The sequence below is a fragment of the Poecilia formosa genome, unplaced genomic scaffold, assembly GCF_000485575.1.
Source record: "Poecilia formosa unplaced genomic scaffold, Poecilia_formosa-5.1.2 Scaffold6, whole genome shotgun sequence".
NCBI classification, from domain to species: domain Eukaryota; kingdom Metazoa; phylum Chordata; class Actinopteri; order Cyprinodontiformes; family Poeciliidae; genus Poecilia; species Poecilia formosa.
The window spans coordinates 4,283,999-4,302,482 of NW_006799945.1; the positions used below are offsets into that span (position 1 = coordinate 4,283,999).

The window sequence follows — 18,484 nt, forward strand, 5'->3', positions numbered from 1 at the left end:
TTCATGCATTCCACGTCCTGTGCTAAAAGTAACACTGGCATCTCCCATATTTGTACTGATCCCAGGCTGAACGAACAGCAGTTTGTGCCAAAACTCAGACGTCATGAAAACTGAGAGATGAATGTTGGAGCCACACGTCTACTGGATGGTTCCTGTTTCTTGAGAGATGAAGCAGCATAAATCTGACCTAAAGTTAGTGCTCTGTGAGAACTGATAGCCATCTGAGAAAAATCATCTTCCTTATTTGAACTATTTATTTGTGTTGATCTAGAATTAATAATGAGTCCTTAACACAAAAACCTTTCCATTTTAGTTTTATTGTTGAGAGGTTATTCTACAGAATAACTTCTGCAAAATATAGGATAATTAGTTTCCTGTCACTCCAAGGTTTTGGCCCAGCAAAGGTATAATCTGTCCAGCTGTCCTGTAAGAATGACTGTTTGTCCTCACATTATAAACGACACCACCTGACGTCCTGACTTTCACATTGACTTAATGCTGCTCCCCTTTGGCAGGCTATAAAAAACAGCAGTAGCTGCTAGTCCGGGGGTCACCGGAATGGAAAATAAGTTCCCCTAAAGCCACAATGTAATTCTGCCCTTCTCTGGGTTCAGATTTAAAAAAAGAAAAATGCTAATTTCTATAAAATATGCCCCAGTCTGATGGAGCAACAAGCCGGGGTTGCTATTAATCCAAATCCTTCTTGTCAAGTGTCGCTGCAGAGAGTGCTTCATCATTTCGAGAGACAGCCCAGAGAGAGGAAATGGAATGCATCAGTGGCAGAGCAGCTGAAAATGACAATCAGCCAGTTCAGCGATGGCTCTGATGATCAGGCATATCAATGAGCCTGAGAGGAAGAGACTGGGAGAGGCACACCCACAGAGACACACAGGCAGCGGGATGAAAGTAGGTCAGTGTGCAGCATCTGAAGAGAAGTGTGACTTAAAGGCTGATGAGGATGAACGCGTCGCATGTCAAGAGGTTAGGCTGAGCCCCCTGCGGAGCTCGACGTATGGTGTCATCGGACAACAGCGCAATTAACATTCCAACATTGGCAACCGAAAACACAAAGATTTTATACACGAAATGCAGAAAATAATATTTAATGAACCACTTTTTTTTTCTTTTTTTTTTTTACACGGTGCAGCTATTAAATCAAGTAGATCACAGAAAACATCATACAAATCAAATTATGTTGATACATTTAAAATGCAAGCACAACTTGACTGATTTTCTCACACGCTGTGTGTTGTGAACACGTCTCAGTGTTGCATTCTGTGAAGTAATTATTTCCAACAAGTACGTCCTCTCCGTGTTTTATAATAATAAAAATCAACAGAGATAACGAGTCAGTGCCTGGCTTTCAAAGCAGTGACTATTTGGAGGTTTTAGTTTCCACTTTTCTATGTTTCTGCTGCATCCAGCTGTACTACAGAAACGTATATGTCACTTATATAAAACTGCAGTAGCTCATCTGTAAATATGTTGAAACTATACTGCACTATTTTAGACATAATGGCCACTCAAAGCACTTTTACATTAGAGTAACATTCAATCAATATTGCCTAACTTTATTCATATATGGCAGTAAAACAGCAAAGACAGCTTGGGATTCGGTTTAGTTAATCTTCTTGTTGCATCTTGAAGTTGATTTCTAAATACAACACTTGCTTTTTTTTTTTTTAAATGAAGAAGGAAGAAAGTCTGGCAGTAAGGGCTACAGTCTCCTCATGCATTGTTAAAACCAGAAGACAGCATGATGTAAAACAGAGAGCTCATCAGACAATCTGCATGGTAAAATGTTGATCAGCCTCTCTAACTCAACAATATTGCAATAGTCCTGTCATCATGTCATTAACATTTTAACATTTTAACATTAACATTTTTCCTCTGGCTCTAGAAACTGGGACGGAGGAAGGATGAGCGAGGGGTTGTGGTGCGGGCAACCAAAATAGCAAAGCAAGTAGGATGAACATTTTAAACACTTTAAACACTTGGTTTGTGTAATTCTTGTACAGTTTCCATATCAAAAATATTCTGACTCTTTGAACTTGTTTAGATTTTGTCACATCAAAACCACCGATTACAATGTTTTACTGGGATCTATGTGACAGACGTCTGGAAAACCTGAAAAGCGTGGCTTTTGTATTTAGTCCTCTTTCCTGTGCCAAACCTTTGTTGTGTCATGTTTCACTACAACTACTACTACAGCTGCACATATGTTAGTTCAATCAAAGACAGATAACAAAAAATAAATGGGAATAATGATCTAAAGAGGATAAAGACTAAAACATAAATCTAAATCTGAGACAGGAAATCTTCTAAAAGCACAACCCAAGTCCAAAAACCTCAAAACTGAGCTGACAAAGAAAGTTCTCCCACATGTGTGCTTTCTTCCTGCTGTTGTTATACTGTGATTTAATTACACATCTAATTAAGTTGCTCCCTAAGGAAGATGGCTCCACTGGATGTTATTTAGGAATATCAGAGTAAATCAGGTTGACAGTCCTTACATTTCAACATTTAAACAATTTCGACAATCTTGCATTGTTTTTTTTCTCTAACTCTAGATGATATATATGTGTTTATATAATTACACTCAAGGCTTGTTGAGCATGTTGAGCTGTTCTCTTATCCTGAGAATTTGAGGTACTTATGTCTGTTTACTTAGTTCATTTCAGAGAAACTGCTGATGGGAGAGGGCGCTTGTGAAGGCCACTGCATGAATGTCGCTTTCTTTTTGGCCTAAGTTTCAGTCGCAGAGCTGCTGAAACCACTCAAAACTCAAGAGCTTCAAAAAATGTCTGTCCTTTATTTCTTCCACTCGGTGATGCATTCAGTGATGTAACAACGACTGAGTCAAGTTACTTCTCTTTTATCATTGTCTCCTCAGGAAAACAACAAAACTGTGGCATTACAACCCACATCTGTCACTTTTATAGTCCTGAAGTTATCCAACAACAACAACAAAAAAATCAGCGCCATCATCCACCATGACAGGCAGAAACTCCTGAATTATTTTTGATTGGCACACATTCACTGCTCTCTGATTGTCGAGGAAGTTATTTTCCAGATTAAGGGAATGAAGTTAAAAAGTTAAAAAAAAAAAAAAAAAAAAGGAATTGAAAAGAAAATATTTTTTTAACTAACTTGCCTCTGAGAAATGCAAATGCCAGCAGAAGATCAAGGTTTGAAGGTCCAGTTTCTTGAACTTCAGAATAGATTATGTTTCATTTTCTCACCTATTTTAATTAATGGCAGAACTAGGGAATAGTTTTTAATCCAACGTATAATTTTATAGTAAACACGCTACGATAGACTGCAATCCAGTGTTCAAATTATCAAAGTTTAATTTTCTCTTCATTCTCAAATAGCAAATTTAATCGTTTTTTTTAAATACATTTTTAAACCTATTCATTTAACATGTGTATAAAAGTGAAGAGTAATAATATATAAAAGATTATTTAATCTATTTTCAGCAGCAGGTTCTTTGTTCTGATTTCCAAAATGCCATGAATAAAATTTTAATATTGGATGGTTCATTTAAAAACTGTTAACGTCTGAAACGTTTTCCCAGTTTAGACACAAGAAATAAAAATTGTCTGTATCAATACAAACTGCTTGTGTAGACACTAGAAAAAAGGAAGAGTTTTATGATTTCACCTAAAAACTGAATATTTTGTTTCTTTTTGCTTGCTCATATTATTCTGTTATGTTTATTGGTCTGTTGATAAACTGCCAACACTTTGAATAAGTTTTCAAAGACATATCTGTTATAATTCACAGAAATACAAAGGACAAAATGACCCAAAATGATGAATTTTGCAAGTCAAATAAATAAAAAAAATGCAGGCTTCGATCCAGGCTGGTTTTGTTGGATTTATTTTTGTCACAAAAACTAAATGAGTCTGTTCTCAGGGAATGAATGCAGCCAGTAGAGCATTTTATTTTTTCGCAGAAGGTTATCATAAAGTATCTGCTGGTCATTCCCATTACTAAAAGGCTCCAAGTTATCATAAAATATGAGGTTTGACATGTCACCACCTAAAGCTACACACTAGAGGGCGCCGTACACAAACTCGGCGCAGAAAATAGCATTCACAAGGCGAATTACTGCACTAGAGTAAAATATCTTTCTCCGTGGGATGTTTAAAGTGGATGTATATCTTTGAAAATAGATCTACATGCAGTGCAAAATGAGATGTCATGTTTTTCCCATTATTTATAATTAAATCCCTGCAGACTTTTCGTGTTTTATGGGACTGACGATTAAAAGGACGTCTACGTTTGCTGAATGTCATAGTCTAATGGAAGAGAGAACATTTTAGAGAACAGTTTTTAGCCTTCCGCAAATTTGGCAGACTTTTCCATTTAAAGTTTTCTTCCTCAAGCTATTCTAAAAATACTTTGGTGAAATTATGGCCTTCTGACAGAACTGATGCAGCTGAGTCAGACTGTTAGGCTGAACTTTCTCACACTTTTCAGGCTCTGACTTCACATTTTTATGGGCGCAAGATGAGGCGTACATGATAACTGCTCCAAAACACTGACCTTGGCATCCTGTCCTTCCTAACTAGATAATTTTCCATGAGGAAGACCCATTTATGCCTTTGTCTCTGGACTAATTTCTGAGGATGTTGCTTTAATCTTTGATGACGCCAGTCTGTGTTGGTAGATGACTTGCTTCACTGTGAATAATACAGTATCTTAAAATGTCTGGGGGGAAAATTATTGTGTGTTTCTGAGCAGTGTATGTAAAATTCTGGTTTCAACTGTAAATAGATTTATATAAATTTTCATTTTTGGCTTTTGATCACACTTTTATGTGTCTGTGACTCCGGAAGAATCAGTAAGAAGGATCATCATTCACAGTCCCAAAAAAAACAGCAAAACAGAAATGGAGATTACAAAATCAGTTTATTTGTAGAAATAACTACAAAATGCATATTAAACTTTTTTTTTTAAAGGATACGAGTCAAATTGGATGTTGTGGTTTGACGAATTTTCACAATATCAAAAATTCAAACAGATAATATTCAATCTGTATCTGGTATTTAGCTCTTCTGCGTTGATTTAGTCACTGGTGCTTCCTGTTTACATATAATTAGGAGGCACAGATATCCTGAGATTCACAGTTTGTTTTCCGTCGCAATAGACACTTCCAAGTTCGTTCCTGTGTGCATTTTGTTTTCCACACATTCTCCCACACCAGAAAGCCTCAAACGGCCTCTTATTTACAAAAGATTTTCGAGCTGAGAAAACTAAAACTAACACTGCATAGATGATTCACTCGCACCGTTGAAAACCTGGAATATGGTTTTATTTCAGAGCTCCAAGGCTGACAGACTCCTTCCCCTCGGAGGGGAACGGGAGCGAGGAGCGCTTTGCCGTGGCGTAGGAAGTGTACGGGGGCGTGGGATAGGCGCTGGAAGATAAACGGGGCAGCGTGGACGTGGAGGACGGTGGACCCTGGGCGTGTCTCTCAGGAGGACAGTAGGCAGGGGACGTAGGGCGCCCCTTGCTTTGCAGGCTGCTGCTGCTGCTCTGCAGCGGTGAGCTGGAGGTTTTTGGGCCACGGGTCAGGGATGACGTGGAAGAGCTGGAGAGAGGTGAGGTCCTGATGCCGTATCCCAGAATGCCCGTGCTCATCAGGAACTCCCTGGAGCCATAGGCCGGTGGTGTTGGTCCACGGGAACCTGGAGGTCGAATGTTGTCCGGTGGTAGACTCCTCCTGCTGGGGATGTCGTAGATCCCAACGTCTGGGCCGTAGAGCACCTGCGATCTGGCACTGACGCGGAGCATCCTCTCCCTCTCCTCCTGCTCCCTTCTCTCCTGGATGGAAGCCATGATTGTTTTTGAAAAGTTGTCGTAGCGTGCGGCGGCAGACATCGGAAGACTCACATCGTGGGGATAGAGATCTCTAAGGTTGTCTTGAAGACCTTGGGAGGTCAAGTCTCGTTTCACCAGACCGGAAGGGGGTATGTCTCGTGTTGCTATGCTCTGGGATTGGAGGTCTCTCGTGATAAGTCCGTGATAGGCAGGGGAAGAGTCTCTCTGAAGGAAACCTGGTAAAGACGGTGAGGGATCCCTTGAGGTGGACTCTCGGGGTTGTGGAGATTGTCTGGTGACTCCCATAAACACAGGACTGTAGGAGTGAGGAGGCGGACGCTGCACAGCCCCATCAGTACCCAGACCCATAAAATGAGTGTGGTAGCTGACAGGAGGGGCCCCTCTTTGGACCATGAACTGAGGGTCTGAAGGCCTGACGAGGTTATCATAGGAGGGTTTGCTGTTGCTGCTGCCGCTGCACTGGTTGGCCAACAGACTGGAAGTTGTGATGATCCCAGGGGAGGAATTGGATCCCAGCCCATCGGGGTTCATCGAAAGAAGCTGGGACTTGCTGCCATTGCGGCTGCTGTGTTTTAAGGTGAGAGAGCGAGAGCTGAGCGTCAGAGAGTTGAGCTGCAGAGAGCTGGAGACCGTCAAGGGCTGGAGGGGGGCTGAGACAGGCACACCGGCCTGATAGCTGCCTCTCGCAGGGCTTTCTCTGGTGTTAGAGCCGAGGTCGGGACCTTTGTTGATGCCTTGCTGCTCGGATGTCTTCAGCAGCTGAGTATCGAGACACAAGAACACACAGTGCTGTCTGTCAGGTACCCATCAAAACGTTATAAATTTTCTCATTTAAAAAAAAGGAAAAGAAAAAAAAAAAGAAAGTCACCTGCTCTGGGGGAATGGGTGAGGATCCTCTGGAGATGGCCTCCAGAACCGGACGTAACTGTGGCACAGTCGGAATAGAAACAGGAATGATGGATTTGGTGTGATGTCCCAAATCTGGAAAATAGGTTATTTTAGGATTAATAAAATGCACCTGCAAATATAAACAAAAATCTACAATGGGATTTTTAATAATGACACTTTAAAACGCAAGATTTAGCAATTAGAGGTGCATCTTATTCTTGTTACAATAGGATCAGACCCTCCTCTAAAATTCATTAAAGTCAAGGCATTGCAACCCTTAGCAGCCTTGTGAACCTCACTATGTGCTAGGACATTTTTTTTAAGAAGGTTTATTACATGTGACACATGTGCTTTGTTCAGTGTGATGTCATGTTTTTGTAGCACCCTTAAAAAAAAGTATTTAAAAAAAGTCACGTCATAATTTTCTTCTAATTACAAACTTTGCACTACTTTTTATTACGCCAATCAAACACAGTGAGAGAGAAATGTATAAAAGCTCAGGATATATAAGATCGTTTGCAAAGCAAAGCGCTGTAAGTCAATAAATGTGAAAAAAAAAAAACTATCTGGAGAGGCATGTCTCGTTATCAGAGGTTATGCTTCATGTGTGTTTGTAATTCCAGCGCACCATCCAACACAGCAACTTGGCTTTTCAGCAGACCGCGATCCGGTTTTGGAGGCAGCGGCGGCGGCGGGTTTTTTAGCTGTTTGATGTCTGACAGCTCGACAGCTCCAGCTGAGGATTGCTGGAGAGAGAAATAAACAAGCATAGAGATGTGAGGGATACATCTCATATCTCTTGACAGCTGAGGTCACAGTCCTTAGACGATGCGCTTGAAATACATATTTACTCACGCACACCTTATTTTGTATCGCTAGGCTCTGGATGCCGTTGTCCCTGATTTTCACCGCCATCTGTCTGTCAACCTCTGGTCTGAGGAACGGAGGCTGCACCAGGATGACTGTTTTTTTGCAGGTCCTTGATGTGTAACTGGTTTCCCCAGACAAAAAAAAAAAAAACAGAAAAACCAAAGATTTAGCAAGTAAGGTATAATGCAGCTAACAAAGATGCAGATTTGACAGGGAAAAATACGTTTCTTACTTTGGAGAAATGGGGCTGCAAACTAGATACTCCATGTTGCTACAACAGCCTCGTGAAAAAGGATTTATTCCTCCTTGAAACTTGCCAGTTACCTGTGGGAGCGTGCAGAGAGACGTTTAGGTGCTGTGCAGTAGTGAACACAAATTGCAAAAGTATTCACAACCTTTTATATTTTCAAGTGCTGTCATGACAACCACAAACCAAATGTACTGGGTTATGATTTTATGCGATGGACAAAATCTGGGAAGTGCATTATTGCAAACCAGGAGCGAGAGATCATGCTTGGCTTAATTTTCTTTTAACAAATAATAATCTGAAAAGTGTGATTTAGCGCTCTGAGTCAACTACTAGGGGTTTGTGACTACCAGCTCATGCATTTAGAAACTGATATTTAGCTGAAGCTCAGTCAGGTGGGACTGAGAGCATCTGTGAATGCCAATATAATGTAGGATTTTTGTGTGGACTTTGACTAGGCTACATTCTAACATGTGGATATGCTCAGATGAAAACCATGTCGTTGCCGTTTTGGGTTGCTGTCCTGCTGGAAGGAGAACCTCTAAAACAATCTTTGCTGCTTCTCTAAGTAATGATCTCTTTGCTCACTTTAGGTAGACGATTCTGTCTGGCTAGATTTGCAGTTATGACATTCTCATAAGATGGAGGAAACAGTGAGTCTTCAAAACCTGCTTTATATTTTAAATCTGATTTAAACTTCATTCATAGCCCGAGGACTTTGCAAAACTCTGGATTTCTACTGCGATTAAATCACAAGGGATTCTAAGAGCTAGTAAAGTGGCATTTTTATGGGTGTCAGAGTAAATTAGGCAGAGGTAGACTTTTACTTGCATAAAATCCTTTTTTCTCCTACTTCGGTCTATCTCATAAAATCCCACCGGACACTCTTACACGATGAAAAATCATGATTTTGTTCTGAAAACCTCTCACTTGTTCGTTGGTGGTCCGACCTCTGGACACCAGGTACAGGTGGAAACCAGTGAGACCCAGGACTGGTATGAGAAACAGGCCTGATATGCTGATCACTACCAAACTGCAACAAAAAATGTCAAAGAAAAAACTACTTCAAATTGTGATTTTGATTTTTTTTTTTTTTTTAGACAAGTGTAAGCACTGATAGTCCGAACAAGAGGCTTGTCCCAAGGATACGTGATGAGGCAATGCAGCTTCCATAAATCGTCCGCGTGGTGCAGGACGTATACGAGGCCAAAGGTGAACACAGCGATCATGTGAAAGGTGAGGGACAAGAGAAAGAGAAAGAAGTAGCGGTAGTTTCTTCTCCCAATGCAGTTGTTCACCCATGGACAGTGATGGTCAAAATCCTGAGGAGAGATTCAGAGAATCAGTCATGTTCGATCCAAAAATATTCATTTGGACCTCGTCGAATATCCGCTCTGCTTTCCAAATATAGCTTGGCGTTTCAAATTGTGTTTCCGCGGAAATAACAAAGGATCCGAGTAAAGGATTTACCTGATTAACAAGATCTCACCCTCTGTCCACCACTCATCCAGCAAAAAAAATCTACTTTACACCGCTGCAATTACTCTTTTTTCTCCTCCTCACCCCCCTCTGAAGCTCTCTAATTACTTTCTCTAATCCTAATCTGTAGTTCCATGGTTTTTGTCGCTGTCGGTGTTGAACGAGTCGAGTGTGCGCTCACCTCCACACAGTGATCGCAGACGCTGCAGTGGGAGCAGCGAGGAGGTCTGTAGAAGTGGCACGACGCGCACCACTTCATCCTCACCTGGACGCCTTTCACGTCCACATTTTTGTACAACGGAGCGCGGAACTCGTCCTCCTTGTCTTCGTCCTCGCCAGCTAAAAAACAAAACAAAAACAAAAACAAAAGAAACGCAAGCACGCACATAATTTTCTAATCTAACATCTCCCAGGGTGGAAAAGTAACAAGAGTTTGATTACTGACCTACAGGGAGAACCCCGGCATCCATGAAGGTGGCCATGGTGAAGTTGGCAAGCACAAAAAGAAAAAGGACGGCACAGCATGGTGGAACAGCGGGGCAGATGGTCACAGCCAACCACGGGCATCTGAATACACACACACACAGGAGAGAAGAAGAAAACCTGTTTTCTGAGCTGGAAATAGGAGTTTCAGTCCCCTTGAGGCTGCAAAATCAAGGCAACAGTAAGGACTTTAGGGGATCATCTCCATCCTATTTATTCTGATGGGAGCTGTGGATCACAAAAGTAATTGTTTACAGTGAGAGATAAGCATGTATTAGCGTGTGTCCACCAGTACCAGCAGCAAGGGATTAAATAAGGAGGTCTCTACAAGCTGCAAGCTAAGACACTGTCCGTCTGTCTCGACGAGGGCAACACAGAAAGCGCTGGACTAGACGTTTCATCAGTGATCAATTCGTTTATATTAGGGCTGCAAAATGTTTTCATAGGAATTAACGGCAGCTTGTAGAAAAAAACCTGAAATTTCAAATAACGCAGGCTCTAAACTGGGTTTAAATACAAATATGGCTTGGGGAAATCTATTTTTTAGCACAAGCTTGACTAAAACAAACAGTTTTCATACAGGTATCCTCAGTTACGCTGTTTCATAATCAGACACAGATTGCAAACTGCAGGGGTGTCGTGCATGTAGATACATAGTGCATCTACATGCACTATGCAGATGCACAAGAGGATTTCAAGGACCCGCCGCTATTTAGGCCACCTTTTTTTAATAAAGGATGTTGATGAGGCCCGGAAGGAGGCCATCGTCAGAAAGCAACTGGCAAAAAACGCAAAAGCAGGTCTCAAAAGTTTTAGGGAAGATGCTTGATGATTTAGAAGTTGAATTAGAGGATCAATAGATTTAACTTTTGATAGGGAATGGTCAGGTAATGAGCTATACTTGACTTAATCAACATGTTTATATCACTGAGTTAAAGAAGCAAATGTTCAACAAATAAATAACTGTTTTTTTTAATTACATTATTTAGCAAAAACATATATAAATATATAAATGGATGGATGTGATACGGGTTGTTTCAATTCACTCCCATTTTCAGCTAAATTCAGTAAATTTCCATAAATCCTAAGGAAAGTTTCAATCAATGGAGAACTGATGGAAACTATTAAAGACGGTCTTTGTGTAGAAATAGAAATGATGATTAATCTTTTCCAGCACTGAGACAGTGAGTGGCAGTTCAACTGGACAAGTGGATGTCTTCGGTGTGAGATTAGAAGGACGTTTAAAATCAGGCTACAGTCATAGACATAGGAAAGAGTTGTTGGTGTATGTAAACAGACTTAAATTAACCTAAACATGCCAGGTACTCTGTCTTTCATAGCAAAAATTTTACTTCTACTACTTACTAGATGTGTTTCTCTTCTATTTGAAGCTATTAAAGGAGCTACTTTTTTCTGTAACGTAGAAAAAGCATCAAAAACTCATGGGCCAGTCCTGCGGTGGGATTTTTGTTGGGTTTTTTTTTGTTTTTTTGTTGTTTTTTTTGTCAAAAATGCCGACATATGGATGCTCACACTGAGTCAGATTCTGCTGGAGTGGAATTTCTTGGATGAATTTTTTCTTTTTTCCTAAAAGGAAAAATAAATTGAACAGGACTTCAGTGCTTTATAGGTATCAAATTTGAATGTACGTATTTGACTTTGAATCTGTCTAAGAAATTATTGGATTTTGTAAAGTGCCTTTGGAGAACATCTGTTGTGAATCTCCACTATATGAGTAAACCAAAAAGAATTACATTGAGGTGAACTTTTCACTAAAAGCTACTTAGTTTGGCATTGTGTCATTTAAAATCAAGATTATCTTCAGAATGATTTCCCACAATTGACAAGAAATTTAAGCCAAAATCCAATAAATGATCAACACAACCACAGACTTCCATCGAGTGCCACTCCAGTTTCTACTGTACATGTTACACACATTATTAACAAAACAACATCAACGCTTATGAGTCAGCTGTCCTGCTCCTTTAATGAATCTCAAACCACCTGGATTTCTTTGCAGACATAAGGAAATGGTTACATGACACCTATTTTCAGCCAAGTTGAAAAAACACTTGACTTTTCAGGTCTGACAGCAAATGAGCCACTTAGATTTAAAGGTCCAGTGTAGTCTACAGAAATCAGTCCATTATGTCTCTAAGCAGCTACACGAATATCGGGTTCAAAACAACAACAAAAAGTCAGTCCCCATCAATTAAAACAAAAAAATTAGATCATCATGCTTTTATTGCTTATCTCCTAAATTATTGCAATTTGCTTTGCCTTGTTTTTAAAATACACCTTAATCTGTCCAAGTCTGCTGGGACTCTCCTTACCAGAACCAACAGGTCAACACACGTCACTCCTCTATTGCTGTTTCTGCACAATTACTTTAACGTTGTGTTGTTAACCTTTATGGCTTTATAATATCAAGCTCCTAATCACATCCCTGACCTGTTCCAGCTTTACATATCAACATTGAACCTCATGTGGACCAACCTGGTAGCTCCTCTGACCCATTTACACCTCAGCTCTCCGGCTAGCTTTTAGTTTTTGCTTTTTAAGACAGACTTTTATTCTGCGTCTAATTTTATGCGGACAGAAATACTCTTTCACAAAATGAATGTTCTGAACACTTCAATAACCTTTGCGTAGCAAAAAAGCGAGGCAGACTCATATGCAGGTTGACGTTTGCGCTTCATCCCAGTGCGGCAGAAAGCAAACCCTGCGTGGGGCTTGTTTCAGGCGGTAGAGGGGGGGAGGGATCCCTGCTCCTCTACAAAAGGAGCGCCGGCTGCTGATGCCATGCCAGCTGCAAACACAGTAATCCCTAGATTATAAATTTTGGATTGTAGACCATTTCTACTTGTCCTGTGCATTGTGAACTCCTCACATTAGATACTGAACACAGGGAGAGCATGCAAGGTTCATCGCCCTTTTAATATCGAAGTTTATTTTCTGCAAACAGTTCGCACATCTTTCTAGCTTTTTGCTCAAAAGGAGCCTCTCAGAGATGCCGCAGATCAAGGCCGTTGCGTTCTCCACTTGAGTTAACGACAAACACTTCACATTTACAATAACCTACGGATGCAACAAAGCTTTCTCCAATCTACTTTAAACCACACGCTGTCTGAATGTTGTGTTCAAGGACGGCGTTATTCCTTGAACACAAATAGAGTTGATTTCTGCTTTTTATTTTTTTTTAATCTAAAAGAAAAAAAAATGCCAGATTACAGCGTGGTTGCCTCCATCATCTGGTCTAAGACCATCTGGAGTGCAGACTAGAGGCAGTTCATTACGCCGTTGGACAAGCCCAACCTAATGAAACGGCACGGGCAGAGCTCTAATAAATCACGCCGAACAGTAAGCTGCTCTGCAATCTGCATGCTGGCCTCATCCCCTCATCAGTGGGTCAGTGGCACAGCAGACGCCACAATGTGAGGGCGCACGAGTTGACAGAGTCCTGGAGTCCGTTTGTGGAAAAACAGCAATTACGTGTTTTCGAAGGCAGCAGATTCTTTTACATGACTGCAGTGCAGCCTCGTTTTGCACAATCTGTTTGTTAACCTCGAAGGTGCTTTTTCTAATTTTGCCCTTGGTTAACATTTTACCAAGTGTGGAGAAAGAACGTATGAAAAAGAGAGCGGAAATGTGTTGAAGTCTTGATGTGTGTCATTTGAGATTGAGATGGACACAGAAGCTGAGCAGAAATATGTTTCAGCTAGAAAACATTCCAAAATGGGGCTTTCTCAAGTCATCTAAAATATTTCACTTTCTCTGATGATCATCTCACTGGTTTAAGAAAGTAGCCGACTCTAAACAGAGCAAAAAAACAAAACAAAAAAAAAACTAATTCTATAAGAATAAAACAAATTGCTGCTGATTTTAATCCACTCTGAGGTTTTACAGACTTATATGATTTGTTGTGACCATTAGCTAATGAAGGTAACATTAGCTATTGCTGGCCAGCTTTATATATTGAATGCAGACATCACAGAGCGGCCCACCATCGGTACACTAATCCATTATGTACAGAATATGTATGCATTTTCCCATAATGTAATTAGCGATTGTCACTGTTTAATCTGCATGAATTCCTTTTTGCTTATATTTTCCTACTTTTACAAACTCATTTTCTATACCTATTCAGACATGTTACAAGATCTCTCCAGGTCCGAGCTTAAAAGTGAACCGCGCCCAAATGGAAATGTTTTTTTTCCGAACAAAAGGTAACGTCACAGAGGAACAAAAGCAGGAAATCACACGTTGCTGGATGTTATCAGGCGGAGGAGAACAAAAAAAAAAAAAAAAAAGCCCCGTCAAAGTGAAGCTGAAGGTTGTTCTTTGACTTTCCCAAACCTGCGGCATTAGAAAAAAATATGCTGAAGCCTTACACGCTCACGCTACTGAATGCTGAAACAGAACTGCTGACAATAACAGCTGCATGAATATTACAGGGGGTGGGGGGGTAGATGGGGCAGATTGACTTTTATGTATAATATCCCTGCAGGTCTTAATTCAGAAGAAATTCACATGTGGCTGGAAGGCTGGAATTATGTTAATGTAGACATTTGGGTTGCAAATACTCATGTAAATGTACATATTCGCATGAATATTCACAGTCTGCAGGAAGAACTTCAAGTGCAGTGGATGTAAAAAAAAAACTGCCTTGTACATGCCACAAATAAAAGTCGACGCTATACTCTAATGCGCTCCCATGTTGTGAATGTCCCACCCTGCCTGGTTGGATGGATCCAGGTCTTTGTGAGCTCACAGATGCTCAATAATTAAACAATTTGTTGTTGATCCCAGAAAAGTATGGCATCAACTAAAATTCCCAACAATTAATAACATGGCAGGAAAGAGGTGCCCTGCGGAGGATAGTGAAGGGAGCTGAGAAGGTCATTAAAGAGTCTCTGCTTTCTCAGTAGGATCTATTTCAGAGCCGCTGCAGAAATAGGTCACTGAAGTATGTTGAACTAGACTGCACAGAGTTCTACCTGAAGATGTTAACATGCTTTGCTGCTGTTACAATCTGCATTTTAAATGATTTAGGTGAAAAAAGAAAAAGAAATCACTTTAGGCAAAAAAAAAAAAAGACTTATTTGGTATTTTAGGAATATAGATCGTATCTTAATTGGCCTACATATAGAATCTGTACCAAATATAAAATAAATGAAACTTGTTGCCTCACTGATAAGCTCAAATGCTAAACCCCCCAGTCCCAGGAGAAGCAGAATCACTCCTTCATTCATTCATTCATCTGAAGTGTCCTGGATTTGCTGGTGTAGCACTGACGCTCCAGTTAAGTAGTCTTTTCAATCGCTCACATCAGCAGGTCATTGATTTTTTTTTTCTTTCTCTCTGTAGAAATTGAGTTCATAGAAGGAGGGTAGTAGTGGTGGGGAGGGTGCGAGTTCTGAGCATTTTCTGGCACAAATCTGTCTTTAAATCTCCAACCTCTCCAAAAAAAAAAGGAGAAAGTCTCAGGCCTCCGGCTTAAGAAATGAAACAAAGCTTTTATAGATACTAGCAGACTTACTGTGTCCACAGATTCAAACAATCCAGACTATATATATATATATATATATATATGTATTTTTTTTTTCTCACATATAAATATATGGGCGAATCACATGGCATCTGCCACTGGATTCTAATCCGCTCCCTCCTCCCTCTCAATCTGGTGTCAGACTCCAGTGGAAATGGTACGGCGGCTGGAGAATACAGGGGGAAACTAGGACAGATCCAGCTCCAGAGGTCAAAGGTCAGTATAGTGGCACAGATGATGATGTAGGAAGCCAGTCAAAGTAAGTCAACGTCGGTTCTTAACATAAAACTCTTCAAATGCTGCATGAGACTAACATAACAAAATCAATTACTTAATTTTTTTTACCACACATTTAATCCTTTTCTCACAAATCACCAAGAATTAGACGAGTTTATTTACCATTTTAAAGCTTTGCATATATTTGACCCATATCTGACACGGGTCTTCCCTCGCAGCGGTGTTGTTGATGTCCAGCTGCTAACTTTATTACTGCACATATTAAATTTGCTATAGATGCACCGCCAAAATGCACTGATGTTTATCGTAGGTGGCTTATCTCCTCAAATGTGCTTAGTGTGAGTCCTCAGGGTGCGCCGGGCAGCCACCCAGGCCAGATGTTGGGGGTCTGCCATCAAAGTGAAATCAGTAATAAATAAATAAATAAATAAATAAATAAATAAAGCAACTTTTATAATATTTTTCAAGGTTTTATTGCTCAATATAAAAGCCTAAATTTGGGGTAACAGGAATAATGTTTACCCTCTAAGCTAATAGCCCGAAAGAAGTGATTTTAGGGATTTAAAAAAAATAATAATAAATAAAAGAAATATGCATTCTGACATTCAGCTGCATGGTTGAACATACCGTGCGGGGACAGACAAAGCACGTCAACGGCACGTTCAGAGCACTTTTCCCTGTGTCGCACTCACGTGAAGACGAAGAACATGGATGTGGAGCCGACCAGGAGGCAGGCGGCCGTGCACACCGGGATGAAGGCGCTGGGCTTCAGCGAGTCGGCGCCGCTGGCGGGCATCCTGTCCTCTCCGCGCTGCTCATCGGGGTCTCACGCCGGCCGAAGGAACCGCAAACGGTGGCCTGTTTAGCCCTTCATACATAGCAGACGGCGTGAAAAGTGAATTCATAGCGTGAGGAGGGGGGGAAAAAATTACTAATAAAGAAAGAAAAACAGTCTCCGAAAGCATAAGACCCGCAGCTCCGCAGATCGGTCCCGCATCCCCCGTCCCGACTAGTCCAACAGGCTGGCGCACAGATGCGGCTGTACCAGAGGTGGTGCTTCAACTCATGAATGACGTGAAGCGACTCTGACTGAGACCCCCTGCTGTGACCCGATGAACTACTTCACTTCCTATTAGATAGATAGATAGATAGATAGATAGATAGATAGATAGATAGATAGATAGATAGATAGATAGATAGATAGATAGATAGATAGATAGATAGATAGATTTCAAATCTCACAGATGTAAACACATGAAGCTACTTGAGAGATTCTGCCTTCCTCTCCTCTGCGGGGCAACCTGACAGGAAATACTGTTTGGACCTGAAGTTGTTGGGTGGGGCATTTCTGCTCTCTATAAATGCCTGAAGCTTTCTTCAGACCGTACAATCTGTGTAAAACCCTCTACATCACTGTAGCTGGTGCCTGATCCAGTGACAGTATGGATGCAGATAAGTTAGTTGAATCCATCGTCAGAATACTCATGTTCATTGCAGGCATCCTGGGAAACAACTGGCTGGCGATAGCCTCTCTTCCCAGAAAGAAATCTGAAATCCGTACCAACGAGATCCTGTTAATCAACCTGGCCGTCTCCAACCTCATTACCAACTACCTAGTGGACATCCCTGTCACCATGGAAGACTTTGCTGGCCAATGGCTCTTGGGACTGACCTTCTGTGGCATTTTTCGCTTCAGTGCTGACCTCTCAGAGACCAGCAGCCTCTTCACCACCATCATCATCTGCGTCTTTTGGCACCAGAAGCTGGTTGGTTCTCTCAAGCGTGGAGGTGCCCCTGTGCAGCTGGACAACCTGCGTCTGCTGGGGTGTCTACTGGTCGGGAGCTGGACGCTGTCCGTCGTCCTCAGCATGCCTCGCCTCTTCTTCGTTTCACTGGAGGTGACAAATGAGAGCCTTGAACACTGCGTAGATGTCTTCCCTAATGTGCTTTCCAGACAAACATATGAGGTCTTTTTCTTATCACTGGCTAATGCGTTGCCTATTGCAGGGATCTGGGTTGCAAGTATCCAAATTGTCTTAGCTTTGCTCCAACATCACAAGCGCATACAGAGCGCTTCCTCTCATCGGGTCAATGTTAAACAAGACAAGTCAGAGAGGTCAGTCAGCAGTGTTTCTGTTCAAGACTCCCATAAAGACCTCAAAGAGTCTTCTTCACCAGCTGAGCGTGTTTCTTCTTGTCCAAATGGAGAATGTCTGGGTAAAAGTCCACAGAGTTCTCCCTTAGCCAACAAAACAGATTCCAGAGCAGAAGCTCAGCCAAACCACTCAAAGTCCAACCAGATACCCTCGAAGCAGAGTAACAACACAAGCTCTCAGGTGAGGGCAGCAAAGAGCGTGGTGGCTGTGGCCACTGTGGTCCTCCTCTGTTGGATGACTCATCTAATTCTGCGCATCAGCAACAGCATCCAGGATTCATCACTGATGATGGAGCTGGCCAGTTACATCGGAGCCGCCTACACCTGCATCATCCCTTATATTTTTCTGCATGGAGTGAAAAAACTGTCTTGTTCATGTAAATGATAGGAAATGTCAAACGGGACGTCCACGATGCCACAGTTAAGTTCAAGAATATTCATACACCTGGTAGTGCTCGATTTAAAGTAATATTTTAATATTTACCAAACTGTTTCTTCTGACTGGAAGTGACATTTATGTTTTTGATTTGAGGATCCATGGACAGATCCAGGTTTTCCAACCTAAATGACTCAATGGAGCTCTGACCCACACAAATCATCAAAGCATAATTTGAGCAGAAGTTATCAGAAGGGTTTGTTTGTTTGCTGTAATGCCACTCCTACTACTACTAATATTAAGTTTAATAGCTGTTGACGTAGATCAAAGTGAATTTAAAGTTTTGAAGAG

General features: G+C 41.2%; 2 protein-coding genes across 2 annotated transcripts; one reads left to right on the forward strand and one right to left on the reverse strand.

Annotated features, from left to right (window-relative positions):
- Positions 1 to 4,953: 4,953 nt before the first annotated feature.
- On the reverse strand, positions 4,954 to 16,620 carry zdhhc8a (zDHHC palmitoyltransferase 8a). Its single transcript, XM_007568625.2, has 10 exons — positions 16,295 to 16,620; positions 9,780 to 9,901; positions 9,516 to 9,673; positions 9,005 to 9,177; positions 8,786 to 8,888; positions 7,841 to 7,932; positions 7,600 to 7,729; positions 7,367 to 7,484; positions 6,719 to 6,831; positions 4,954 to 6,609 (listed from the first exon to the last, which is right to left on the reverse strand). Exons 1-10 carry the CDS (start codon positions 16,396 to 16,398, stop codon positions 5,320 to 5,322), a joined length of 2,403 nt encoding a protein of 800 aa, XP_007568687.1. The 5' UTR covers positions 16,399 to 16,620; the 3' UTR covers positions 4,954 to 5,319.
- A 186-nt stretch (positions 16,621 to 16,806) lies between these two features.
- ora5 (olfactory receptor class A related 5) lies at positions 16,807 to 18,299 on the forward strand. The gene has a single exon (XM_007569839.2). The coding sequence runs from the start codon at positions 17,045 to 17,047 to the stop codon at positions 18,140 to 18,142; it is 1,098 nt and encodes a 365-aa protein (XP_007569901.1). The 5' UTR covers positions 16,807 to 17,044; the 3' UTR covers positions 18,143 to 18,299.
- The last annotated feature ends 185 nt before the right edge of the window (positions 18,300 to 18,484 follow it).

Bases quoted from the DNA above. Each gene is read 5' to 3' on its own strand.
- zdhhc8a (XM_007568625.2), bottom strand. From the start codon at position 16,398: ATGCCCGCCAGCGGCGCCGACTCGCTGAAGCCCAGCGCCTTCATCCCG. The intron at 9,178-9,515 runs GTGAGCGCACAC...ATCTCTCCTCAG, and splicing joins TCTGCGATCACTGTGTGGAG to GATTTTGACCATCACTGTCC. The intron at 7,933-8,785 runs GTGAGAGGTTTT...ACGCTCCCACAG, and splicing joins GTCGGACCACCAACGAACAA to GTAACTGGCAAGTTTCAAGG.
- ora5 (XM_007569839.2), top strand. From the start codon at position 17,045: ATGGATGCAGATAAGTTAGTTGAATCCATCGTCAGAATACTCATGTTC.